The sequence below is a fragment of the Anomaloglossus baeobatrachus genome, chromosome 5 (genome assembly GCF_048569485.1).
Source record: "Anomaloglossus baeobatrachus isolate aAnoBae1 chromosome 5, aAnoBae1.hap1, whole genome shotgun sequence".
Lineage (NCBI taxonomy): Eukaryota > Metazoa > Chordata > Amphibia > Anura > Aromobatidae > Anomaloglossus > Anomaloglossus baeobatrachus.
Genome location: NC_134357.1, coordinates 108,197,607 through 108,211,956, shown reverse-complemented (window position 1 = coordinate 108,211,956; position 14,350 = coordinate 108,197,607). Strand labels below are relative to the sequence as shown.

General features: G+C 44.6%; 1 protein-coding gene across 2 annotated transcripts in view; it reads left to right on the top strand.

Moving 5' to 3' along the window:
• The window catches only part of LOC142313353 (intelectin-1-like), a 96,559-nt gene that overhangs the window by 27,893 nt on the left and 54,316 nt on the right, over positions 1-14,350 (top strand). For both annotated transcript variants that reach the window (XM_075352368.1, XM_075352367.1), the window contains exons 3-4: positions 3,958-4,125; positions 5,535-5,782. In XM_075352368.1, coding sequence (XP_075208483.1) covers positions 3,958-4,125; positions 5,535-5,782 — 416 coding nt within the window. The remainder of the gene's footprint in view (positions 1-3,957; positions 4,126-5,534; positions 5,783-14,350) is intronic.

The following is a 14,350-nucleotide window of genomic DNA, read 5'->3' as shown; positions in this document are numbered from 1 at the left end:
TGTCCGGCTGCCGGAAAGGACGCACAAGGGAACGTTTTTGTCACCGGCAAAAAAACGCACCGGGCCGGATTCGGCGCCATGCAGCGTGTTGTAAAATGAAAGCCTATGGGCACCAGATCCGTCGTAATGCGGCAAAAAACACATGCCACCGACGGATCCGTTTTTTCTAACTGAGCATGCTCAGATTTGTAAATTCCTTTCTGGTTAGAAAATCTCTCTCTCTCTTTCTCTCTGTCAGTCTCTCTCTCCCTCTCTGTTGGTCGGTCTCTCTCTCTTTCGATCGGTCAGTCTCTCTCTCTCTGTTGATGTCGGTCTCTCTCTGTCTGTCGGTCTCTCTCTCTTTCGGTCAGTCGATCTCTCTCTCTTTGTTGATGTCGGTATCTCTCTCTCTCTGTTGGTTGGTCTCTCACCGATCACCGGCGCTGCGTGGCGCTGCACAGATGTCAAACTGCTCCTTTGGCTTCTCCTTCTTTTGCAAATGCCGCCCACTCAGTATTCCATCTCGTATTCTCCGCTTCCCTCGTCCATCGGCGCCTATGATTGGTTGCAGTCAGATGCGCCCAAACGCTGAGTGACAGCTGTCTCACTGCAACCAATCACAGCTGCCGGTGGGCGGGTCTAAATCTTGCAATAAAATAAATAAATAATTTAAAAAAAACGGCGTGCGGTACCCCAATGATACCAGCAAAGCTAAAGCCACTCGACTGAGTGCTGGTATTCTCAGGATGGGGAGTCCCACATTATGGGGAGCCTCCCAGCCTAAAAATATCATCCAGCAGCAGCCCGGAAATGCCGCATCCATTAGATGCGACAGTCTCGGGACTCTACCCGGCTCATCCTGAATTGCCCTGGTGCGGTGGCAATCGGGGTAATAAGAAGTTAATGACAGCCCATAGCTGCCACTAAATCCTAGCTTAGTGTTGGCAGGTGTCTATGAGACACCCCCCCATCACTAAACTGTAGTTAAAGTAAATAAACACAAACACCAAAAAGTCCTTTATTTGAAACAAGAGACAAAAAAACACCCTCTTTCACCACTTTATTAATCCCCAAATACCCCTTCAGGTCCGACGTAATCCACAACGAGGTCCCATGATGCTTTCAGCTCTGCTACATTGGAAGCTGACAGGAGGGCCGTAGAGCACCGCCACTCACTGTGAGCTCCACGGAGGACCTGAAGTGAGTCGCGCTGTCAGCGGTGATGTCACTCAGGTTCCCCGCAGCCACAGCTGGATTATCTGTATAAACTGCTACAATGGATCAGTTTTTTTACCGAATCCATGGCATCAGTTTTACCACAATCTGCGATGGATCTGTTGCATTAGGCACAAACCGCATTGTGCCTGACGGCAAAAAGCTGATGTGTGAAAGCACCCTAAGGCCCTGCATGAAGGCTCTATATTTTCCCTAGATTTCCTGTACCACCAGTATACTTCTATATTCTGTATGCAATCTAATGTGCTTATATTATGAAAATTTAAATTTACTATATTGCTGTTAGAAATGCTCTAATATTTAGAGATTTTAAAAATCACATATAAATGTAATGTTGCATTTCACAGGTTGAAAGGTGTGTTTGCCTTAAATAATTTTTTTTGTGATCGGGAACCTCTAAATAACAATGACAACTGCGTATTTCATTGCTGAGACACCCATCTACCAATTGTGATCTGGCAAAATAATTCTAGTGCAACATCCTTAGATAACGTTGCACCATTCCACACTCCAATTGGTGGTCCAGTGATGTGATCACATGGTGTCGATGGGTTGTCATGACAGCCGGAGGTCAGCTGATGACACCTGTCACTGTCATTGCAAAGTATTTGTGAATGCCGGCCGAGCGCCAGCATTCACACCATATTAGCATTTCTGCTGTTCAGAGAGCTGCTGAAGCCTCTTCCTTCTAAACAGTCTATTTGCATATTTAAATTCTCAGAGGAGTATTGCATGGCATATAAGTCTCCTTATGTCAGCTTGGCTGTCTGTGCAACTAGAAACTCTCCAACTTAGAGCCCCAGTAAGAGGTTTGTCACCTAGCCAAATTTGATCTCTTGCTTTGCACTGAGGAGCATTAACATCCCGAAACATGTATCTGCAAATAGAGTTTTTGGTTTGTCTTCTTATCCTAAGTCATGTGGTAAGTCTCGTTAAAGGGTTGATATTGACTTTTAGTATTGCTACATGAAATAGGTGGCACCTGACATCAAGTTCTCTTCTTTCTGAGTTGGCTAGTTGCATATCTAAATTCCCAGAGGAACATTGCCAGGCCTATAAGTCTCCTTACGCTAGCTTGGTACTCGCCGCAAAGAGAAACATTCCCCTTAAAATTGTTCACTTTTTTCTTTCTTTCCCTATCTCTTTTGCTAAGCTGTGAGCTGTGATGTCTATTCACTATGCAGATTCATCCCAAACTTGCTGATTCATGGCCTGCCTCTGCTTTTATGCCCTTCCTCTGCCATTATACTCCCTCCTATTGATTGTGATTTGATAGTTACCAGGCATTATGGGGACGTCCGCTTGGCTACGCCTGAGGCCATGTGAGCCTTCACTGCTAAAAGGCTATGTGCGCACTTTGCGTCGAGGTAGTTGCAGTTCTAAATGCATCCTCTGGCAGAAAGTGTCTTTGTCAAATTTGGTTTTGACCACAAAAACGCTATAAATACACTTGCTTTTTTTAACCGCATTTTACCGCGTTTTTACCGCGATTTATGTGTTTTTGCATTGCTTAAAGTCAGATGCGTTTTGAATACAAATACACTACTAAATAAAGTTTAAACATTCAAACACTATGAAAAAAACGGGAAAAAATGATAACAGATCATGATTAAAATCATGCACAAAATAGCTAATTTTATTAAAATTATAACTGTTTTATAATATTTATGCATAAAATAACGTTAAGTTATGGATTATCATTAATTTAATTGTCGGACTATGTGTGTGTGTGTGTAAAGGGACATATTATTCCCTTATTATGAAGTAAAAAATGCATGCATTTATTTTGCCAAAAAAGCATGTTTTCTGCATCAAAAAAGCATGTAAAACGCTGGGATTTTGATTTAGGATGCGTTTTGAAAGTTCTCATTGACTCTAATGTTAGCAAAACGCTGCCAAAATGGCAAAAACAATTGACATGTTGCTTCTTTAAACGCTCAGTTTTTGCCAACTGAAACGCTGCGTTTTTAACAGCATTGTGCACACAAGAAATCTCAATTTCCCATAGACTTTGCTTGAAAATCAAAACACATGCATTTTGGGATTAAAACGCTGCAGTTCAAAAAGCTGTGGAAACGCATGAAAAAACGCAAAGTGGGCACATAGCCAAATAGCGACGACAAAGCAAACTGGTTTCAGTAAACTACTTACAAATCTGACATATTATTTGCGTCAAATTGATTCACTCATTTCTACAATTTGAAGGAAAAAAGTCCAGCGCAGTCCTCAGAGTGTAGGTTTAAAATTGTCACATTTATTTAGTAAATCCATTAAAAATGAGTGGTATACAGAGTTGTCAGCTGGAAAGGTATAAGGGACATTAGATGGACCCCACAGAACTACGCGTTTCGACACCTAGTCTTAGTCATGTTGAGAACATGACTAAGACTAGGTGTCGAAACGCGTAGTTCTGTGGGGTCCATCTAATGTCCCTTATACCTTTCCAGCTGACAACTCTGTATACCACTCATTTTAAATGGATTTATTTAATAAATGTGACAATCTTTAACCTACACTCTGAGGACTGCGCTGGACTTTTTTCCTTCTGATCGTGAATCTGGCAGCCTAACCTTCCGTGCGCGGGTCCAGACAGACAGCGGATCACAGCAACTCGGTGAGCTGAACTTCCTTTTCTTTATTTCTACAATTTGGTATATATATATAAAAAAAAATGTTTCTATAGGTAAAATTATATCATTATGAAAAATCAATATTTTTTAAATCATATTCCTGTTTTCTTAGGGAAATCTTCTATTGCTGAGATCAAACAAAACATTCAGAATCTGTTTGCATGCTTGGACAAAGATAATGACTATAACTATGAGTCAAAGTCTAGTTATGCCGCTGGTGGACCGGACTATGGATATAGAAGTTGCAAAGAAATCAAGAGCGCATATACATATGCTGAAGGTGAGACATATCTGAAAGCTCTATAGTCTTGCAGACTTTCTGTGTATATGAATATTGCTTACACATATATCCATACGTATCAGCACATTTAATTTAGAGACAAAGATCAATCATTATTAGTACAATCTCTAGTGGGGCAACTCCCTATACAACTACAAATTCAGAAAATCAAACCAGAGTCTTTCTCTGCTCAATAGCATTAACACCCATAATTAATAAAATAATTAATTAAAGAGTCCTGTCTTTATAAATGCAAATAGTTTTATTCAAGAACATATAAACAGGACTACAAAAAACATATTGGCTATAAGTGGCGCTTCAGATTATTATGAATCATAGACAATAAATTACTAGAATTGAAACAAGAAAATCATGAGGAAAAAGGAGGAAAAATGTCCCTAAAGAACAACACTACTAGGATAAGTCAACAAAACTTAAGGGATAAGGAATCCTCTATAAAGTTGTGCTAGGGTCACAATGAGTTCAGTTAAATAAACAGCCTATGCCAACATTCATGACCACAGGGTGGTGCTATAATAGCACAAACGTCCCATATCACAGTTGGCTAAGTAAAGTGCATGTGCTAATACAAATGGCCACTGGCTGGTGCTAAAATTGCACACCAATCATTATCACCCATATACGCAGCCTAAAGGCCGCTTTACACGCAGCAACATCACTAACGAGATGTCGTTGGGGTCACGAAATTCGTGACGCACATCCGGCCTCATTAGTGACGTCGTTGCATGTGAAATGTAGGAACGACCGTTAACGATCAAAATAACTTACCTTGATCGTTGATGCGTCGTTCCTTTCCCAAATATCGTTGCTGTTGCAGGAAGCAGGATGTTCGTCGTTCCTGTGGCAGCACACATCGCTATGTGTGACACCGCAGGAACAAGGAACTACATCGTACCTGCGGCCGCCGGCAATGAGGAAGGGAGGAGGTGGGCAGGATATTCCGCTTGCTCATCTCCGCCCCTCTGCTTCTATTGGACAGCTGCCGTGTGACGTCGCTGTGATGCTGCATGAACCGCCCCCTTAGAAAGGAGGCGGTTCGCCGGCCACAGCGACGTCGCAGGGAAGGTAAGTCCGTGTGACAGGTGCTAATGATGTTGTGCGCCACGGGCAGCGATTTGCCCGTGACACTCAACTGACGGGGGCGGGTACGCTCACTAGCGATATCGATACCGATATCGCAGCATGTAAAGTGGCCTTTAGTCTCAGAAACAATCATTATTGCTACTGACTAAACTGAGACGCATATATTACAGTTGCCTGGACATGTTGAAAAGCTCCAACACGCATTTCTCATCTGGCATCCTCGGGAGAAGCCATACTTGATGTATGATCAAGTGAATATTCAAAATTAATTGCACTGTGTTTTGCTCATGCATTTTTCCATTTAGACGGAATATACCGTTTGACTACAGAAGATGGGGTGATGTACCAGACCTACTGTGACATGACAACCAATGGTGGAGGTTGGACATTGGTGGCCAGTATCCATGAAAATAATATCAATGGTAAATGTACAGAGGGAGATCGCTGGACCAGCCAATCAGGAAACAATGCCAACAACCCAAATGGAGATGACAACTGGGCTAACTATGCCACATTTGGTCTACCTGATGGAGCTACCAGTGATGATTATAAGGTACTTGCTCTGAATTTGAAACATGGACATGTAAGGCTGCATACACACTGCGAGCCAATTAAATGTAATCTGTATGGCAGCCTCTTTAGGGCTCCACATCTACGGAGATATAGATACAATACTTCTAGACTAGAATTGTGAAAACAAAACTCCTCATAACCGTATAGTAAATTACTGCCAATGGATGCCAGGTGAAGGCCAATCCATTGCCAACACAAACTCCATGATAACAGAATTAATCAACAGGAGAAACAGAGTAGTTAGTGTATCAAATACAGTATATCAAAGTTTATTCATAACACAAAATGGTGTCAACATGTTAAAATTAACAACTGTGACTCATAACATGTATGAAGGGGACAATACACCCCTTACATGGTTGATACATATTTAAAAGCTCCTTTGCGACATGAAGAGTAGTGGACAACCGAATGCTGTTGATGTGATGGTAATATCACTTTAAATAAAATGTGTCCTATGCTAGAAAAAATGATACACCAAAACATCTATGCGGCGTCAAAAACAGTTGGTAACAACATGAATGTATATGGTATTAATATTCCTTTAAATTCCACCAATAATAGGCATAACCGTCTTATTTAGGTGGGGATAAATAGACTGCTATAAAGATGTAATCCATCATATTGCCAATAACCTATGGCAAGCTGCATGTATAACTTAAAGTATCCTTTTAAAATGTTGCCAGATGGCAAAGTTGGTGCATAATGATATATCCTATTGCAGCTGCCCTATATATGCCAAATTTAATGTGCCAGGTGCAAGGTGTGCTACAGGTAAATCCAGAGAAATCAGGCTGGCCCCAAGGAGAAAACAGCCCCCAGACCCCATGATGTCAGGGAAAATGATCCTCGATCCAAATGACTTCTTCAGGGAAGGAAAGTAGTGTCCCCTCTCCCCGGGAGCCAGGTTTTAAATGCCTGCTGCAATCAGTAGCGTCACACATCATCCTGATGATGCGCCGACTGCACCTCAACCCACCACGCACAAGCCAGCTGTCAGACATTGTGGTGCATGCGCAGGAGCAGGGACACGTCATCCAGCTCCCGCGCATGGGCACTGCCAAGAGACAGCAGGCCCATCGGCAGCGAAGCAGAGCGCCTGCCGCACGCGTACGGAGGACGACGTGGTAAGCAGTTGAGTAACCAGGACAACTGGATAGAGTGAGTATGGTAGGATACATCAATGCTCATTATTGTAAATATAGGTAACAGAATAGCATCCACACCATCTTATGCCTCAAGATGTCCTAACTCTGTCCAATGCAAGAAGAAATCCCCATGACAGTTCTTAAAGTCCTTGGATCCATTCAAAGCGAAGGGGACGGCATCTTTGGTGTTAAGAAAATATATTCAAAGTAGGAGCAATCCATATTAGTAGGTGTAAACAAGCAATGCAGATCCACTTAAAAGGGCAATAGCCCTTAAGGCCCCGTTACACGCAACAATATATCTAACGATATATTGCCGGGGTCACAGATTCCGTGACGCAAATTTGGCATCGTTAGTGACGTCGTTGCGTGTGACACCAACGAACGGCCGTTAACGATCAAAAATACTCACCTTATCGTTGATCGTTGACATGTCGTTCATTTTCATAAAATCGTTGATTGACGCAGGACGCAGGTTGTTTGTCGTTCCTGCGGCAGCACACATCGCTATGTGTGACACCTCGGGAACTACGAACTACAGCTTACCTGCGGCCGCCGGCAATGAGGAAAAAAGAAGGTGGGCGGGATGTTACGGCCGCTCATCTCCGCCCCTCCCCTTCTATTGGGCGGCTGCTTAGTGACATCACTATGACGCCGCACGAACCGCCCCCTTAGAAAGGAGGTGGTTCGCTGGCAACAGCGACGTTGCTAGGCAGGTAAGTCTGTGTGATGGCTCCTAACGATATTGTGCGCCACAGGCAGCGATTTGCCCATGACGCACAAACAACGGGGGCTGGTGCTTTCACCAGCGATATCGCTAGCGATATCGCTGCGTGTAAAGCCCCCTTTAGACTAGAATTGTGTAGCTTAATGCCAGTTTACTTAAAGGGAACCTATCATGTCCCCAAATCCTTTTAACCTGCAGATATAGAGTTAGTTTTCAGGTTAAAAGCGTTCCAATTTAGATTAAGAGCATTTGGGGACATGATAGATTCCCATTAAAGGTATGAGACCCTTAATCCAATGATGTATCACTTAGTTTACTAGATAATAATATAATAAAATAACATTTATATAGCACTATTAATTCCACAGAGCTTTACATACATTGGCAACACTGTCCCCATTGGGGCTCACAATCTAAATTCCCTATCTGTATGTCTTTGGAGTGTGGGAGAAAACCAGAGAACTCGGAAAAAAGTCATGCAAACATGGGGGGAACATACAAACTCTTTGCAGATGTTGGCCTTGATGGGATTTGAACCCAGAACCCCAGTGCTAACCACTGAGCCACCATGCCGCCCATACTAGATGCACCGGTTTCAACACATCCCCAATTATGCACTTATGCAACCATATTATTTTATTTTCCTTATTTCTAATTTCTCTCTCCAAATTTTTTCAATTTGTTTTTTAACCGATTTGTACAGATATCTGGCAGCTATGGACAGATAGATGAGAGTTTAAATAGCAGAAACCCTGCCCATTGCTCCATGAGAAACTAATACTTAACCCCTGAAGGACCAACAGAAATGAAGGGCAGAAGTCTAGCGGGATTAGGTTTTAGTTAAGCAATGTTTTTGCTGCCCAGTTGCAACTGTTGCCATAAAACCGTTCTGCCAGTGTGACTGGAGCGTGTTCACAAACCAATGTTACAAATCCACATCAGTACAGAAATACATCACCAGAACCATAATCAGTACAGTAATACATCATCAGATCACCTATAATATATAAATGCATCAACAGAACCACCATCAGTACAGGAATACATCACCAGAACCACCATAAGTACAGAAGTACATCACCACATCCACCATCACTACAGGAATACATTACCAAGCTTACAATGATCAATTGTAATATCAGCTCAGCCCCATATGCAAGTGTATCTCATTAACCTACAATTCACACTATATCCTTAACAATGATAAGGAGATGATGGGAGTGGTTGTGCTCAGTCACTATCAGATTGCAGACCATACCGGAACCACAGTATTGATGAGATGCAGGCACTATCAAATATAAACATTTACATCCCCTTTATTGGAAAAAAAAATCTGATTAGAGACAGTCTCCTTTTCTTCCTCTCCTTCTAGTCCAGACAACATGCTGAATTTTCGCATCCATAGTTCATCTCTGCAGTCTTTTCTCTTCTCCAGTTATCCGCAACCCATCTTAACACAGTACCCTTAATAATAGCAGTGTGATTATAATGCTCCTGAATAAAAATATCTGTCCTATGCTGTGCTGCTGAATCAATAATTGTCCCTCACTGTGCTCCCTGCACAACAAATGTTCTGCCCAATGTCTCTCTTATGGTACTTGCCCTCCAAACTGCCCTCTCTTTTCCATAAAGACCACCCCTTCACACTGTACTTACACTGTGTCATCTCTTTAATACCCAGTCTCTAGTCTGTGCCTTCCTCCTCACTCTCCCCCTTCTGCATATGGTTCCCTCCATGTTCTGCCATCACATTGCATGCCATTATAGTGCCCAGTCTTTATACTGTACCCCTCATCATACTCTCTCTTCATCATACAATCTCCTATAACTGCACTGTCACTTTAAAATACAAAGTGCATATGCCAATGTGCAAAATATGCAATATAAGATTACCTGTCAGTAAAGGCTAATGTGCGCTCCAAGTCTCTCCACCCCGACACTTGTTTTGCCCAGCTTCTTCGGAGGTCGGTCACTGTTTGTATTGGCTAAACATTAGCTCCCTTCCCTACAAGTGCTGTCAGCCCTTAGATAAAATGTGATGAATTTATACGAGTGAACTTTCAATATAAAGGGAAAGTGTATTTATTTTCTATTTGGATTTTACCATCTTGTATGAACTTATTGTTTCTATATGTTCTACTTTCTGAGGAACCACTCTATATTTTATACAATAATTGAAGATAATTAATGAAGTTTAAAACATTTTTTCTAAATCATCCTGTATCCATTTCTAATTTCATATTGCTTAGACCTTATTTTCGTGTTGTTGTCACAATACATCTTCAGTTTCTTCAGTCCCATTGTAGTAATCACTGCATGAACTGTACGAACGTTAACCGCCTGGAACAGGAATGTCAGGGGTTAAGTTAATTCACAGTTCTTCCATCTAGAGATGAGCGAGCCTCTAAAGGCTCGAGTTCCGTTCGTCGAACAGAGGCCGCGTTTGAGTTCGGTTCGACGAACCGTTCGGCGAACCTCTCGAACCCCATTGAAAACAATGGCAGGAAAACACAATCACATAAAAACACATAGAAAACACCTTCACAGGTGTCCAAAAGGTGACAAACAACTCACAACACACCACAAACACATGGGAAAGTAACAAGGACATATACTCATGCGAAAACAAAACAGCTGGATGAGTTAAAAGAGGAGGAGACACAGATATAGGCATGTCATGCCCTTCTAAAATCATGTAACCACAGCAAGGGGACTCCAAGCAGAGTATCCCTTTTTTCAAAAAATTGGGCCCCACAGACACCCGTTCAGTGGCAGCACTTGTGCACCAGTTGCAAACTTGACAGGTAGATTTGCATCAAGCACATTCCAAAATACGCCAGCCTTTACTCTCCCCAGGATGACAGAGGGGTAGGTAGCAAAGTCTTTGCTGAACCATGACTTGTTTATCTTGGCTGTTTATAAAAACACAGCAAGGGGACTCCAAGCAGAGTCTCCCTTTTTTCCAAAAATTGGGCCCCACAGACACCCCTTCAGTTGCAGCACTTGTGCCCCAGTTGCAAACTTGACAGGTAGATTTGCATCAAGCGCATTCCAAAATACGCCAGCCTTTACTCTCCCCAGGATGACACAGGGGTAGTAAAGTCCTTGCAGATCCATGACTTATTCATCTTGATGAACGTTAGTCTGTCCACATTGTCACTGGACAGATGCGTGCGCTTATCTGTCAGCACACACCCAGCAGCACTGAAGACACGTTCAGAAACAACGCTGGCTGCGGGACACGACAAGATCTCCAAGGCGAAAGTGGCGAGCTCAGGCCATTTTTCAAGATTTGAAGCCCAAAATGAGCAAGGCTCCAGTTGCAAAGTCATGGCATCGATATTCATTTGGAGATACTCCTGTATCATCCTCTCCAGCCGTTGACTATGTGTCAGACTTCTTGTCTCTTGTGGCCTTGCATTGCATGGTCTAAAAAAATTATGAAACAATTCCATAAAATTGCTGTTACCAGCACCAGATACAGTGTTGCTGTTATGGTTTGACTGATAATGACGAGACAGTCCCATGTTTGTCAAGTTACAACTGGGAGATTCACTCCGTGCACCACTGGTGTTTGGTGCAAAAGCTAAGCAAAGATTGAGTAACAGCTTTTGCTAATACTCCTGCATACGTGCGTCCCTTTCTATGGCTGGAATTATTTCTCCAAATTTGGACTTGTACCGGGGATCTAATAGTGTGGCAAGCCAGTAGTCATCATCACTTCTAATTCGGACAATCCGAGGGTCATGTTGTAGGTAGTGCAGCAAGAAGGCGCTCATGTGTCTTGCGCATCCATGCGGACCAAGTCCTCGCTATGTTTGTGGCGGCGAGGTGATAACCATGCTTTCTTCCTCTGACATCTCCCCCCAACCTCGTTCAACCGAAATTTGACCAAGGTCTCCCTCATCTGCTGACCCATCAATAGTTTGTCCTCCATTTCTTCCTGGGCTCCTGCACCTTCCTCAACAGTTTGGCTGCTAACATGCGCCCTTGTTAATCCCTCTCCCCACCGTCCCATGCCTGCCGCCTTGGTAATGCTGAACGTCTGGACCTTGTATATGTTGGTATCCCTTGCGCATATGACTTCTCCTGTACTTCCTCCCCTTACTCTTGTCCCACCACCTGACTCCGAATACTGTTTAGCGTGTGCTCCAGCATGTAAAAGACTGGAATTGTCATGCTGATAATGGCATTTTCAGCGCTAAACATATTCATCGCCATGTCGAAACTGTGCAGAAGGGTGCATAGGTCCTTGATATGAGACCACTCCAGCAGCGTGATATGCCCCACCCCTGCATCTTGTTGGCCCAGGCTATACGTCATAACGTATTGCACCAGGGCTCGACGGTGCTGCCACAGTCGCTGAAACATGTGGAGAGTCGAATTCCAGCGTGTAGGCACATCTCATTTCAGGTGATGAACCGGCAGGCCGAAAGACTTCTGGAGCGTTGCAAGTCGGTCAGCTGTGGCAGTTGAACAGCGGAAGTGAGCAAAGGGTGACCGTGCCCTGTGCAGAAGCCCATCTAGGCCGGGATAGTGGGTTAAAAATTGTTGAATAACAAGATTCAACATGTGAGCCATACAAGGCACGTGTGTCACCTTGCCCTGACAAAGGGCCGCACCCAGGTTTGCAGCATAGTCGCACATGGCCTTCCCTGGCTGCAGGTTGAGTGAAGGCAACCATTTACGAAACTCGTTTGCAAGAGCGGACCACAACTCATCAGCTGTGTGACTCTTATTTCCAAGACATTTCAAGGTAAAGACTGCCTGATGCTATTGAGCTCTTCTACCAGCATAGTAAGAAGGTGTGCGGGATTCCTTGTGCGCAGTTACAACGCAGGTGGCCTGACCAGGCAGGCTTGGGGCAGAGGTGTAGGACCCAGATGAGGTTGAGGAGACAGAAGCAGTGGAGGAACTTCTACATACAGAGGATTGATGCACAAGTCGTGGGGATGGCAAGACTTGTTCAGCAGACCCTTCTCCATCTCTCACCATAGTTACCCAGTGCCCAGTCAGCGACATGTAACGCCCCTGTCCATGCTTACTGGTCCAAGTATTGGTGGTGAACAGCACCCTGTCACACACTGAGTTTCTCAAGGAAGCGGTGATGTTCTGTGCGACATGCTGTTGTAGCACAGGCACACCTTTCTTGGAGAAGTAGTGGCGACTGGGCATCTGGTACTGGGGCACTGCGACTGAGATAAGGTCTCGAAAATCCTCTGTGTCCACCAAGCGGAAAAGCAGCATTTCGGTAGCCAAGAGCTTACAGAGGGTGAAAGACAACCTCTTAGCTTTGTCATGGCTCAGAGGAAATGGCCTTTTATTGGTCCACATCTGAGGGACAGAGATCTGGCTGGTGTTTGAAGACGGTGTGGAGTAGGGTGACCCTGGAAAACTGCAGGTCTGTGAGGAAAGTGCAGGCGGAGACATGATGTTGCCTTCATCCAAAGTTGGTGCTCTTGATGTCTGAGAGAGCTGTACACCAGCACTTGTTTCACCTTCCAAACCAACTGATGACCTGCCAAGCAAACTGCCTGTTGCGGTTAAAGAGGTGGAAGGTCTGCATGGAAAAACATGTGACAGCTGTCCCCACAGTCATAGAGGATGAAGAGCGCGCGGATGCACTTGAAGGGGCAGTCGGTGGTTGGCCTGCTCCGCTAGCCCGCATTGTATCAAGGTGAGCTTCCCACTGGGACTTAAGGCCCCGTCACACTAAGCAACATCGCTAGCAACATCGCTGCTAACGAACAACTTTTGTGACGTTGCTAGCGATGTTGCTGTGTGTGACATCCAGCAACAACCTGGCCCCTGCTGTGAGGTCGTTGGTTGTTGCTGAATGTCCTGGGCCATTTTTTAGTTGTTGCTGTCCCGCTGTGAAGCACAGATCGCTGTGTGTGACAGCGAGACAGCAACAACTAAATGTGCAGGCAGCAGGAGCCGGCTTCTGCGGAGGCTGGTAACCAATGTAAACATCGGGTAACCAAGAAGCCCTGTCCTTGGTTACCCGATATTTACCTTTGATACCAGCCTCCGCCGCTCTCACTGTCAGTGCCGGCTCCTGCTCTGTGCACATGTAGCTGCAGGACACATCGGGTTAATTAACCCGATGTGTGCTGTAACTAGGAGAGCAAGGAGCCAGCGCTAAGCATTGAGCGCTGCTCCCTGCTCTGTGCACATTTAGCTGCAGCACACATCGGGTAATTAACCCCATGTGTGCTGTAGCTAGGAGAGCAAGGAGCCAGCGCTAAGCGGTGTGCGCTGCTCCCTGCTCTGAGCACGTGTAGCTGCAGCACACATCGGGTAATTAACCCGATGTGTGCTGTACTAGGAGAGCAGGGAGCCAGCGCTCAGTGTGCGCTGCTCCCTGCTCTCTGCACGTGTAGCTGCGTGAGCTGGTAACCAAGGTAAATATCGGGTTGGTTACCCGATATTTACCTTAGTTACAAAGCGCAGCATCTTCCACGCGGCGCTGGGGGCTGGTCACTGGTTGCTGGTGAGCTCACCAGCAACTCGTGTAGCCACGCTCCAGCGATCCCTGCCAGGTCAGGTTGCTGGTGGGATCGCTGGAGCGTCGCAGTATGACATCTCACCAGCAACCTCCTAGCAACTTACCAGCGATCCCTATCGTTGTTGGGATCGCTGGTAAGTTGTTTAGTGTGACTGGACCTTTATG